We start from the raw sequence: 14,584 nt of genomic DNA, 5'->3' as shown, positions 1-14,584 counted from the left end.
CGTGACCTTGTCGCCACACTGGTGTCCTGGACGACACCAGCGCGCGAACTTACGCTCAGTCGCTCGCGGAACGTCGTCACAGCAAGAACCACTAAAAATGGTGTTTTGCGGGGTTTCTCAGGCTGGAAATTCAACTGCATCGTGTAATAACATAAATAAATAGATAACATTTTATCAGTAAGTAAATTATTGCAGTAATATTGATGTTATTGCAAAATTAAATTTCAAAACATAACCTTCATTATTGTTAAGTACAAGGTACACGAGTGAAACAACGGCTTGCTAGTAACGCACTGCTCTTTATTTTAAACAAACGTTAACGTGCGTAGGCACACGCACACATACTCAACACTCCTCCCCACTAGCTCAGACATACAAATTAATAACTAATATACTAACTTAATACAACATACATGCTAATAAAATACTTTGTAATTGACGCTCGGAAGATTGCGTCTCGACCGCCGTATGGGTGGTGGCTCAACCGTTTGCTGATCCGGTGCTGCTTCTTCTAAATGACCAGGGCTAGGCGAGCCGGAACATGTTTCCTCATATTCCTTCTCTCCCCCAGATTGATCTGGTGATGGAAGCGGAAGCGTTCCTTGAGGTGACTCGGCAGCCATATTATCAGCACTATTCTGGTCTTGTATTTCTAAAGTTGGGTCACCAGTTAGCTCCTCTATGTCTATATTTGTGTCTTTTGGTTTGGTTTTACAATCGTCACTTTTAAACAGTATAATTTGGTTTTTATGTTTTCTTTGTATTTTTGAAGTACTATCGTCTTTGATTAAATATATTACTTTGCCAATTCTTTTTAACACTGTTCCTTTACACCACGAAAACTTACTATTTACTGTTTGATTTTTATAATATACTTTGTCACCGGGCACAAAGACTTGTATATTCTGTCCTCTCGTCTTATTTTGCAAACACTGTTTACGTTTTACCACATTAGCAAGAGCCGAGGATGAAGATGACGGTGACTCGGGTTTAATTAGATCTAGCCGCGTCTTTAGCTTCCTACCGTAGACCAGCTCGGCTGGTGAAAACCCGGTTGTTGTGTGAACGGAATTTCTATAGTCAAACAAGTATTTTAAAAGTAAGTTATTTGAATTCCGCGCTCCACAACCCGTAAGCAAGCTCGTTTTGATACCTTTTTTAACTATCTTAACATAGCTTTCCGCCTGTCCGTTGCTGGCCGCGTGGTATGTTGGTGACGTCATGTGAGAAATTCCGTTCACCCTACAAAAAGCCTCAAACTCATATGACGTGAATGAAGTACCATTGTCGCTAACCAGAGTATGTGGGATACCAAATCTAGACATAAACTCGTATAATTTATCTATTGTCGCTGATGTTGACGTATCGCCTCTCATGTTATAAACCTCGACCCACTTTGTATATGCATCTACTACCACTAAAAAGGAGTTACCGTTAATAGGTCCCATGAAATCTATGTGTATCCGGTAAAAAGGCGTTGCAGGGTATTCCCAGTGTGCGATTGGTGCCCGCGTCGGTGATGGCCGCAGCTGCAAGCAAACGTCACATGCCCCTATCATCCGCTCTAACGCCGCGTCTATCCCCGGAAACCACACACGCGCTCGCGCCTCTGCTTTTGTCTTAACAATACCTAAATGAGACTGGTGCAGTTCCTTTAATATTTTTCCATGCAACTTTTCCGGAACTACTACTTTGTGCCCTCTCATAATACATCCTTGTTCATACGATAATTGCGTCCTACAAGCAAAGTACGGCTTAATCGCATCATCATCTATTTTTCTTGGCCATCCATTCAACACGAAATGTACCACTCTGTTCAAGGTCGCATCTTTACTTGTCGCCTCGCGTAATAAGTTTACGGTTACAGGCAGACTGCCTTCTACCACGAAATTAATGTACGAGGCTCGATCGAGATCTGGCATCGTTGCATCTGTTTCCCGCCCGCCTCGATCCGTCCTGCCCCTCCGTAAACAGGCGCGAGATAAGAAGTCCGCGGTGTTATTAGCGCTACGAACATATTCAATTTTATAATTATAGCCGCTCAAAAATAATGCGTATCTTTGTAGTCTGTTTGCTGATACTTCTGGAATACCACGCTGTGGTCCGAAAATCGACAATAATGGTTTGTGATCGGTGCGGAGAATGAAAGGAATCGCCCTACCGTATAAATATTGGTGAAATCGCCTTACACCAAAAATAATTGCGGTCGCTTCCTTTTGAATTTGTGAGTAACTTTTCTCCGCAGCATTAAGTGTTCGCGACGCAAACGAAATCGGTCTCTCCGACCCATCGGTTTCTAATTGCGATAATATTGCAGACAGGCCTAACGGTGATGCATCCACGGTTAAAATTATAGTTGACTCTGGGTTGAAGTGAGCTAAAACTTGATCTGAAGCTTAACTTTTTTTAATAGTCAAAAACGCATCGTCATGCTCCTGTGTCCAACACCACTTGCTACCCTTTCTCAGCAAGTTATATAAAGGACATAAAATCGCTGAGGCGTTTGGGACAAAGTTCCTATAGTAATTAACCAACCCCAAAAATGTCTGTAATTGATTGACGTTAGTTGGAACCGGTGCTTCCGTCATGGCTTTAATTTTCTGCGGTGATTTATGAAGTCCATCTTTATTTATCACGTACCCTAAATAATTAACCTCATCACTGAAAAACACACACTTATCTTTTTGTAAGGTCAGTCCTGCGTCTTGTAATTTGCTTAGTACCTGATGTAATCTATCCAAATGTTCCGATCTCGTTTTACCGGTAATTAAAATATCATCGATTAAACACAGTGTGCCGGGTACGCCACCCAACACGCCTTCTATCGCCCGTTGGAACAAAGCCGGCGCACTCGCAATACCAAAACAAAGACGAGTTTGTTTATAAATCCCCCTGTGTGTGTTTATACAAGTTAATTCTTGCGAGTCCTCGTGTAACATGAACTGATTATAAGCGTTTGACAAATCTAATTTAGTAAACTGCTGACCACCATATAATTTAGCAAAGAGTTCTGTTACTGTAGGCAAAGGATACTGATCGATAACTAATTGTTTGTTTACCCCGGTCGAAAAATCAGCACATATACGTATAGACCCATTTTGCTTCAATACAGGCACGATGGGTGACGCATACCGAGAGTGGTCCACGGGTTTCAAAATGCCTAATCCTATTAGACGATCTATTTCTTTGTCAACTTTGTCTTTCAATGCGAACGCTATCGGTCTAGCCTTACAAAACCGGTTTAGCATCTTCCTTTACTTGTAATTTTACTTTAAATTTATTAAATAACCCTAACTTGTCCGAAAATACCAAAGGATAACGACCTTGCAGTGTGTGAATCAATTCATTTCCATCCACTTGTTTACAATATCTTACTGGCATAGCGAATTCTAATTTAAACTTTGAAATAAAATCGCGACCTAGAATCGGTGGACCGCCATCTCGCACGACATAAACCACAGCCAATGTGTTGTGTTCGCATATGTCACTTGTAACTGAGCGATGCCCACACAAATAATTTTATCGCCGGTATATGATAATAATCGTTTCCTAGTCGCCGACAATGGTACATCGCTAAAATGTTTTTCATAAATACTCTCGGAAATTGCCGTTACGGCCGAACCGCTATCTATCTCAAATTTTAATTTAACTCCCGAGACCGTAACCGTTTCCGTCATCGGTTCCCCTTTAGCTGATCTAATATTAAAACACTTACCGTCATCGTCACTTTCATCCTCAGCTTTTAAATCAACAAAATTAATTTTTTTGCACATTTTACGCAAATGTCCCGTAGCATTACATTTCCTACATTTCGCTTTCGCGAACCGACACTGCGATGTTTCATGGTTATGATAGCCGCACACTTGACACTGCCCTTTGAAATCTGAACTAGGTATCGCCTTCCGTTGAGGCGGCGTCGCCGGACCCGGCGCCTGCGTGACCTTGAACACTTCACGCGGCGCGGCCTGCTCCCCGGCACCCGCTGCTGCTCGTGCGCTCCGCGCGTTCTCCGCCAACTCCATCGCCTTGCTCAACGTCAGGCCTGCTAGATTTTTCGCGAATAGCTTTTCCCTGTCAGATCCCGGCAACATGCCCATGACAAACTTGTCCCGTAAAGCTTCCTCGACATTAGAAAATCCACAGTGAGCCGTTAGGCCGCGCAATCTTGCGGCCCACTCCGCGTATGTCTCCGCTTCATGTTGCGTTGCTTCGTAAAACTTGCACCGCTCCCCGAATCCACACCGCTTAGGAATAAAATGCTCATCCAGCAGTCTAAGCACGTCCTCGTAGGGTACGTCTTGCAGCTGTTTTGGTTACGCGAGGTCTGCTGCCAGCTTATGTGTGCCATCTGCGAGTGCGCTCAGCAAGATAGCTCGTCGTTTTGTTCCCGTCGGATCGCTCGTCTCCGTAATGTCATTTGCCACAAACCACTGCTTGATGCGGCATTTGTAGGTCTCCCACGATTGCCCATTGTGGTCAAATACCGATAAAACGCCGAACACTGCGCCGGACATTTTTACTTCTTATTTGCGTGGGTAATTTTAATCCTCGTCGCCAATGTTAAGTACAAGGTACACGAGTGAAACAACGGCTTGCTAGTAACGCACTGCTCTTTATTTTAAACAAACGTTAACGTGCGTAGGCACACGCACACATACTCAACAATTATAAACCATATTTATATCGCACCATCCTGCAACAATTGCATTCTTTACTAATCATTGCCTCTGCAGTAAGAAACTTACAGAAATGCACCGTTGTAAAAAGAGAAATGTATAACGAAAAATAATATTTATCAATGCGATCGTATTTGTAGTGGTACGGCCGCACAAAACTGTCGGAAATAGTGATGTGGTTAAGTGCGGACAAATTATCCAAAATGAACATTGTATACGAAAAGTAACAATTTTAATAGTCGTTTGTTTTTGTGAACATATTATTGAATATATTTTTATTTCAGATTCCCACAGGATTGAAATAAATACAAAAGACAAGTGGATGTCTACCACGGGTAAACGAAATTGGTACCCTATAACTTAGGCCGAATATACACTATGAAATTAGTTGCATGCTTGATAACTTGCCGCCCGCCGCCGCCCGCGCCCCTCTCCATTTTTACGGCTCAGACCGCGCTCGCAACTGAATATTTCAAAAAGTACGCCTTGCGTTATAGCATAGCATTGAATAAAAATTGCAATTTAAATTTATCCAAATCTCATAAATACCTATTTTTCTATTATGAACGTTTACTAGTCATTGGATACATGAACTGGGCTGCTTTTGTAAGACGACTAAAAAACCACCGTAGGTATATACCAAACCTACCTACCAAGTATTTCCTAATATTTTTTTTTTGTCAACCGACATTTAGCGAGTTTTTTTTTTTTGTAAGTGCATAATATAGAAGAATACAACAAAAAACATTGTCACTCATAATTTCGTTTTTCATTATATCCGTAGTCAATCCCTAGTGTAGTTTACGTAATCACTACGACTAACGCAAAAAAAAATGCAATGACTGTGTGAGTTAGTGAATCCATACAACGACAAAGTCAACCTTATTACAATAGATGTACAGCCTAGTGTTGTTTGCTTGGTCTTCTCGATGTTAATGTTTGCGTGATTGCGTAGTTATTTGCTGTGAATGTGTCGAAGCCCCGCCCACCGGCGACATGCGTTTCGATAGATCGCCGCGGTGTATGCCATTTCTATTACCTTGTTATTTAGATTTCTATGGACGTGACTATAGTAAATGTAACTTACAAAAATTTAAAAATTACTTGCAAGATTTATCATTTTCAGATATTTATGATACGGATAATCCCAATAAAGCCTATAATTTGTTAATGCACACTTTTAAATTGATATATAACTTATGCTTCCCTATAAAAAGGGTTACTGTTAGTATTAAAGACAAACAATAGTGGATATCACGTGGAATAAAACTTTGTAGCAAAAAAAAGAGAGCATTGATGTGGAACTATAGACATAATAAGTAATATAACTAATAAAATTAAAAAGTATTCAAAATTGTATAAGACCATAATTCATTTAACTCAAAAAGCACAAAACACGTACATATAAAATAAAGCAGCAATAACAGCATCTAACAAATCAAAAGCTACATGGGCAATCATTATTAAGTCCAAGAATAACATACCTGAAAATATTATCAATTCCATAAGAGTAAGCGACCAAATTATAACTAATCCAAAGGAAATCGCAAATTATTTCAACGACTATTTTATCGAAAAAATTAAGCGCCATCTTAGGATCAGGTCACAAAGTTACTTCATTAATAAGACATTCAAATAAATCCATGTTTATGGCACCAAGTACACCGTACGATATCCTTAAAATCATCAGGTCACTAAAAAATACTACAAGTGTTGGACATGATGAAGTATCCACTGTCGTAGTTAAGCACGTGGCATCCGAAATCTGCGAACATCTAAGTTACATTATGAACTTGTGTATTAACACGGGACTATACCCAGACAGTCTCAAAAAGTCTATTGTAAAACCGTTGTTTAAAAAAGATGATAAACAAAACATGAATTGCTATAGACCCATAGCACTTATTCCCATTCTCTCTAAAATATTCGAAAAAAACATATATGAACAAATTTACAATTATCTAGAAAAAAATAATATTCTTACAAATAATCAAAAAGGATTTCGAAAGAATAAAACTATTAATTGAGCAGTTTTTGATGTCTTGAGTGCAGTCATGAATACTGTAGATAATAAGACACCGGTATGCGCTGTATTTTGTGACAAGACTCACGCGTTCGATTACGTTAGTCATGACATTTTATTAAAAAAAATAGAAGCATATGGCATCCGCGGAAATGTATTAAATTTGATAGAATCATATCTCAAAAACCGTGAAATATATACTGAGATCTCTAAAATTAAAATTAATAACAATAATTTAAAAATAAATTTAGCAAAAACTAAAATCATGCACTTCAGCTAAAAAACAGCTGCACCAGACATTAATATCATACACCAAGGAACAGCTATCAATAAAGCTGACACTTCAAAATTTTAAGGTATTACTATAGGTATTACGATAGAAATCTTAACTGGAAAGCCCATACAGAAGACCGCAATAAGAGAATCAGCTCCTCATCCTATGCCCTCTATAGACTCTCTCGAGTTATAACTTAAGAAGCGCTCTGCACGGCCTATCATAGTATGGTTCAGTTCTCAGGTTCGGAATCTTATATTGGGGAAATTCCACAAATCAAGAGAAATCATCTTTAAGTTACAGAAGCGTTGTATCAGAGCTATGTTCGGGTTAAAAGTTACAGACAGCTGCAAACCGTTTTTCATTGAACACAAAATATTGACTCTTTTTATATTCGAAGTAGCAAATTTTGTTCGGAATAATTCACACATTTTTAAAAAACAAGCTGACACTTTAATCCGTAACCGTAGAAAAAACGACTGCCTCAGTATAGTAAGTTCAAAAACTACCTTAAAGAATAAAAGTGTTTTCTGTTTGGCGCCGAAAATCTATACTAAATTACCCAAAGCAGTAAAAGAAATGCCATATGCCTTATTTAAAGCCCATTTCAAAAGGTATTTAATAGATAAATGCTACTATAGCATACAAGAATTTTTAAGTGAGTGATGCACACATATGTATTTCACATTCGCTTTTATTGGTGGCATTGATCTTGTTCTATTGTAACTACTGAATTTGATTATTATTATTATTTTTTAATTTCTTTTATATAGAGTCAGTGTATTATATCTTAAGTTAGCTTAAGCACCATTTAAATTTTGTACGCCATAATGTGGCAGAACATGAGTTCATAATACTTATTCTAAGACCTATGTTTGTACCATGTTTTTACAAAATAAAATATCTTTATCTTTATGAAGAAATACTGCTTGAAACCAAGATTTTTCAAGATCAAGATGTCTCTGCCAGAACAACCCTGCCAGACGGAACGCTCGTTTGTACACACCGACACGAAGGCTGAAGCTCACCATGCGTATCGCACCCTTTTGGCGCGACCGACCTCGACTGCGGTTTATCAGTTTTGAAGCCGCGACGCATGACCTTAAAAAAGGGCAAGCTCAGCTCGCCCAGGTGGTGATTGCACAGCTGGAACGTCAAGACATCGAGCAAATCATGGACCTACTCTATAATCCACCGGAAGAGAACCAATACGACGCCATTAAAGAAAGGCTCATATCTGCCTACGAAGAGTCGGATAATCTGCAATTCCAGAAGCTGTTGTCAGAGATGGAACTCGGCGATCAAAAACCGACACAGCTACTTCGCTGCATGCGGAATCTCGCCAGAGATAAGGTTCCCGACACCACGCTGCGACTTATGTGGACCAATCATCTCCCGTCACACGTTCGGTCAGTTCTTGCAGTTTCCGAATCATTCAGTACGAAGACCGCGCTCTAGAAGAACTCGCTCTTCTCGCCGACAAAATGATGGAGCAGATCGCATCGATCGAAGTCGCCGCTGTGACGTCAGCCACACCAACACCGCCAACACCATCATCTCAAGTAGACACACAGTACCTAATCAATGAAATCCGAAAACTTTCTCTAGAAATAGCCGAACTCAAAGCAAGACCGACGCCACACTACGAACCAAATTACCTTCGTAGTCGCTATCCGTCAAGACATCGCAACCCGTCAAGGACAAGAACGCACGAAACATCAACATCGCCATCACCATTTTATTACTACCATCGTCGATTCAAAGAACAAGCCCGACGTTGCACGACGCCCCGTTCATTCAAAGCTCAAAACGCGGGAAACTAGATCGAATGCTGGCTGAGGCGGACACCAGCGTTCATGAAAAATCACACAGCCTATACATCACTGATAAGAACTCGAATTTTCATTTTTGGTCGATACGGGGGCAAATAAATCCGTGCTACCGAGAAGAAAGAGCCAAATCGCAACACCGTTGCCATTTCAACTTTATGCCGCCAACAACACTATTATAAATACCTACGGTGAAAAGACGTCATCTCTCGATTTCAACCTCCGACGCCCATACAAATGGAAATTAATTACTGCCGACGTCTCGAAGCCAATACTGGAAGCCGATTTCCTTGAGCATCACCAAGTGATCGTCGATCTCAGGAATGGTAGATTAATTGACGCAACTACGAGTTTGAAAGTCAACGCACCGCTACAAGTATCGAACGTACCTACCGTACGCAGCATTGATAAATCACAGTCCTACCACGACATACTAGCTCAATATCCGGGAATTACACGCCTAACTTCGATGAAATTGAACTGCAACATTTCATCGAAACCCAAGGACCACATGTACAATGCCGTGCACGACCGATTCCACCGCATCGTTTCGAAGTTGTGAAAAAGGAGTTCGAAAATATGATTGAACTAGGACTATGCAGACCCAGCAAAAGCCCATGGTCATCACCTCTACACATCGTATCTAAGAAGAATGGCGATATTAGAGTCTGTGGTGACTATCGCCGGCTAAACTCCATCACAATACCCGATCGATACCCCGTAGCACGTATTAAAGACTTTACGCATCACTTATCCGGTAAAACAATATTCGGTAAAAGAAAAAGAACACAAAGAAATTCACCGACGCACAGAAAAAAAATTCCACGTTTGATCGTGAATTACTCGCAATCTACATGGCAGTCAAGCATTTCCGTAAAACTTTGAAGGACGACACCTTATTGTATTCACGGATCACAAACCGCTAACATACATAATGTCGAAGATTAACTCTAATTCCGAAACACAACGGCGAACGAGGCAACTTTTGTTTATCAGCGAATTTACCACAGACATAAGTCACTTGAGCGGTAAACAAAACATCGTCGCCGACACACTCAGCCGCATAGAAACAATATCATCACCCGTCTACAATTAACTACACAGCCATCGCTAACGCACAAGAAAAGGACAGCAACATCAAACAGCTGTTGTCACAAGATAATATCGCACTCAAGAAAGTAGTTATACCTAACAGCAACACCGACCTATACTGCGAAGCATCTACTGCTTATTTACGTCCGTACATACCAGAAAGATACAGACTAGGAGTTCTTAAAAGTGTACATAACATCAGTCATCCGGGTACGCGCACAACTTGGCAGCTCATCGCACAAAAATACTTTTGGCCATCAATGAACGCAGATATCAGCTGTTGGACGCGTACGTACCTACTTTGTCAGAAAAGTAAACTACAGCGACACACATTTTCAAACATCTCGTCGTTCCCGCCAAGTGACCGTTTTCAACACATACACATTGACATCGTTGGACCACTACCTACAACATCTCAAGGTCATCGGTACTTGGTAACTATTATCGACCGATCAAAGAAATGGCCCAAAGCAGTACCGACCGACGAAATAACAGCTGATCGAATCGCCGACATTGTTTACCGACATTGGATCGTAAGATTTGGCTGACAAACCACACTAACAAGCGACCAAGGGCGTCAGTTCGAGAGTCAGCTGTTTCGAAACCTAATGAAGCGTTTGGGAATACAGAGGAACGTTTTTTATACTTTTCTGCAGCCTCTTTTAAACGTTGCCTAGCCAAGTCCCTATCAGCCTCAGCATCAATATCTCGATCAGAATCATTATCCTGTACTTCATCTAACCGAGCCTGTATTGGAGGTATATTTCTGTTGTGACCAATTAATAGCCTTGTTGGTGCAAAACCTGTTGATTTTTGGATCGTAGTATTTAGAGACAGTTGTATTTTCCACAAAATGCTTGGCCATTCTGAAGATTCGTTAACAGTAGTGGTTAGCATATTAATTATAGCACCAACATATTTCTCGACTTGACCATTGCTTCTGGGAGTACCCGTGGCTATCATATGATGATTTATTTGCATACTTCTAAGAAAATACCGTATGTGATCAGAAGTAAAATTTGTGCCTCTATCAGTAACTATCATGGCACGTGTATCGAAAAAAGTTAAATTTTCTCGCAAGATTGAGACTAATTCCTGACCATTAAGCGTCTTAAGTGGTTTAAGTATACAGTATTTGGTAAAGCCATCTACTATTATTAAAACGGTAAAATATATATAAACTAACTATTTATTTCAATTTTCTTTCTCTTGTTGCTTGGTTTGTTATTCCCAGTGCCATATCGCATTTCTTTTAACATGGTTACTACCGTCTCATCAAGAGCATCTTTATCAAAGGATTATAACTATCAGTCTCACGATAGTTATTATAAAAAAAAAAATCAAAGGATTGTTCATGACAGGCGTTTCCTGGTAATCTTTCCAATACTTTAGTTTTATTTAAAGGGCTTATGCCAGATTTCATGAATGCTGAGAGTATATTTGATTTTGTTTGGTTTGCCATGCGATTTAATATTTTTTTCAAAAGAATAGGGAAGACACTTTTAGGAATAGTAGGTAAAGTACGGCCATCGGTTTTTTTCCACTGAAATAAAATGTCCCTCCAGGCACCTTTTATTGCTCTAAAGAAAGCTACATCTAGAGGTTGCGTTAGATGTGTCGAATTTGGAGGAAGAAAAATAAAATGCATGTTTTGTTCTTTGCATTCATTAATCAAGTCTAGAGACAAATGGGATGAAAGATTATCTCCGATGATTTTTTTTCCATCTTTGTCATTGAAATATGGCAGCGCAACTGTACGAACCCAGTCCTCAAACGTGATATTGTCAAACCACCCAGAAGTAGTACAGTTATACCTGCAATCTTTCGGCCCATTTTGAACCCAAGATTCGTATAAATTTTTAGCTTTGTAGACGACATAACAAGGTAGTAAAGTTCCATCACCAGCAGCTGCCATCATAATTGATGTAGACGCTTTACTATGGTTTAAGATTCTCTCCGGTTATTTTGCGCCTCTTTTTGCTAAAACTTTCCTTCTTCCGGGGTCGTCCGATAAATTTGTTTCATCATAGTTAACAACGTTACACATTGGCACTCCTAAGGATTTCTCCAATTCAATAAAATATTCTTCTATAATTTGAGAAGAAACGGACACTCGGCATCTTTTTTATGTTTTGGCTAATTCGTAATGAAATTTTGTTTTTGTCTCTTTGTAAAAAACTTTTCACAAAATCTGGACCAGGTAAATTAACTCGAAATCTTTTCTCTGTTATGCCAGATCTATCTAAATAACCTTTAACCAATACCCTCAGGTCGTAAGTATCTAAAGGGTATCCCCACTCAACACAATGATTAAGATTTTCGACTATGTATTCCTCGGCTTCTGCACTTAAAACTGATTGACCTCTTGGCTTTTTCATAAACCTGGTGTTATGTCTTTGTAAGACCGATTTAGGAATATCATATTTTGCACTAATATTTCCCAGTGAGAAATTTGAATTATTGTATTCATTAAGCGCAACTTGCATAGTCAACTCATCATATTTTTTATAGTGTTTTGTACCACCCGGTTTATATACACGAGGCATTTCTGAAAATAACAATCAAGGTTAGGCAGGTACCTACGTCGCTATTTATTTACTGTAGTAGGTGAATTTTTAGCCACCATTTTTAACAATCACTTAAGACAAAACTTTGTACGCTAAAATGTTAAAATATACAAACCAAACAAAAAACATACAGTCGAATTTAGAACCTCCAGGTTTTTTTTAAGTTGAAAAGAAAAGCGTAAAGAAATTTAAAGAATATAGAAACCTATAAAAGTAAAATATTAAAATGCATAAAATAACGAAGACCCATATATTGTTAGTTCAACACACATCGTACTTTTACTATTTGTTTGAAGGCTTGTTTTTTAAATCATACAAGTTCGTACCTATGTATCTATTATTACTTCTCTATAGGGTGAAGGAAGCCTTGTTTTGGCCCTGAATGACCTTTTCCCTTTATGCATACTAGGCAATGACTTATATATTTTTTTGTGAAAGCAGCAAGGCTAGGAAACCAAAAGTTTTCTAATATTCTGTTTAGAGTTTTATTATAACCAACGTGACAATTTTCGTCATGAAATAACCGTAATAAACTAAGTCGATACCCTTTTGGTATGAAAAATTTAGGTGGATCCCCATCCTCATTCCTATAAAGCAACAAGTCATCTTTTATTATATATCGATTTGTATCTATATCACCGGCTCTAACTTTCTCTAAATGATTTTGTGTCTTAGGGTCGGAACTTTGTGCAGAGTGTAGCCAAGATGGTAGAGGATCCGGTTCAGTAATTATATTAATTGCTTCTGACGAGTCTGCAGGTGGAAGTGTCGGATTACGACCGAGATAATCGACATGGGTAACGAATTTACCCTTTTTATATACAATATCAAATGAAAAATCTTGCATATATGTCCACCATCTTGCTACACGAGGAGAAATATCTCTTTTATTCATGGTCGATTTAATAGAATTACAATCCGTAATAATGGTAAATTTTAAACCTAATAAATAAACCCGAAATTGTTTAAGAGCATTAAAAATGGCTAAAGTTTCTAGTTCGTTCGAGGGGTATTTAGATTCGGCTGGAGAGGTACGTTTACTAAAATATGCTATCACGCGGCATTGGTTATCCTCTTTTTGTAAAAGTATAGCACCGTATCCAATGCTACTAGCGTCTGTATGTAGTTCGGTTTTTAACTCAGGGTTAAATATATTCAACAGTTGTTTAGAAACTAAATGTTTTATAACGTACTCTCGAGCCGCATCTTGTTCAGGACCCCATTGCCATTTCTGGTCTTTTTTAGTGAGTTTTGTGATACAAGCCGTACGATAAGCAAATTATGGTATGAATTTTCGGAAATAGCTTGCCAGTCCCATAAATTGGCGAACTTCTTTTACTGTGCCTGGGACTGGAGAGTTGGTTAAAGCGTTAACTTTTTCGTTAGTCGGCCTAATACCTTCACTAGAAATATACCTAAATAGTTTATTTCTTGCACTTAGAACTTACATTTTTTTAAATTAATTGTGAATCCCGACAAACTTAGAACCTCAATGGTTCGTTCAAGGTATTCTAAACCCTGTGCTATTTCTGAAAATGGAATTAGAAAGTCATCTATATATGTCGGCGCGAGCCGGCAAAACAAAAACATGCGCCCAGTAACAGCTCACCGATCGCAAACAACGTGTGACGCATTCTCTCTTCTACTAGAGCGCCGCGCATAAAAGCCGGCGCGGCGGCGCGGCGCCCCGCTCTCAACAGTTCAGATGCGAGCGAGCCGCCGTACTAGACGGAACGCTCCTGCGTACTACAAACGCTCTGAATTGCCAAATTTTGGTTAAATTTAATTAATTAAGTATTATATTAAAATTATTTATTGTTTGCCGTTTCTTTTTATTAAATTATTTATATTTAAAATTAAAAATATATTTTAAAATAAATCTGATATTTAAAATCAATTATTTTGTATTAGAAATTAATTTATTCTGTTGTTTGTGATTATTATTTATTAATTAGCAGTTTACTCATGAAATGAATATTTATTTTTATTACGAACTTTAATTTAATATAATTCTAGAAAGAAAAGTGATTTTGTTTGATATTAATAAATTATTTACAACTACAGCTTATATTTAATCATGGTGCCACCTCCAAATCCTGAACAAACTCCTAGCGATCTTACAT

The 14,584-nt window shown here is 38.8% G+C and overlaps 2 protein-coding genes across 2 annotated transcripts; one reads left to right on the top strand and one right to left on the bottom strand.

The window, feature by feature from the left end:
- Nucleotides 1–279: 279 nt before the first annotated feature.
- LOC113506079 lies at nucleotides 280–4,659 on the bottom strand. The gene is made up of 2 exons (XM_026888939.1): nucleotides 3,716–4,659; nucleotides 280–932 (listed from the first exon to the last, which is right to left on the bottom strand). Exons 1-2 carry the CDS (start codon nucleotides 4,095–4,097, stop codon nucleotides 919–921), a joined length of 396 nt encoding a protein of 131 aa, XP_026744740.1. The 5' UTR covers nucleotides 4,098–4,659; the 3' UTR covers nucleotides 280–918.
- A 3,343-nt stretch (nucleotides 4,660–8,002) lies between these two features.
- On the top strand, nucleotides 8,003–8,431 carry LOC113505981. The gene has a single exon (XM_026888846.1). The coding sequence runs from the start codon at nucleotides 8,003–8,005 to the stop codon at nucleotides 8,429–8,431; it is 429 nt and encodes a 142-aa protein (XP_026744647.1).
- Nucleotides 8,432–14,584: the final 6,153 nt, after the last annotated feature.

The sequence above is a fragment of the Trichoplusia ni genome, chromosome 28 (assembly GCF_003590095.1).
Source record: "Trichoplusia ni isolate ovarian cell line Hi5 chromosome 28, tn1, whole genome shotgun sequence".
In the NCBI taxonomy this organism is placed as follows: Eukaryota; Metazoa; Arthropoda; class Insecta; order Lepidoptera; family Noctuidae; genus Trichoplusia; species Trichoplusia ni.
The sequence above is the reverse complement of the archived record's forward strand: the minus strand, read 5'-3'. Positions and strand labels throughout refer to the sequence as shown.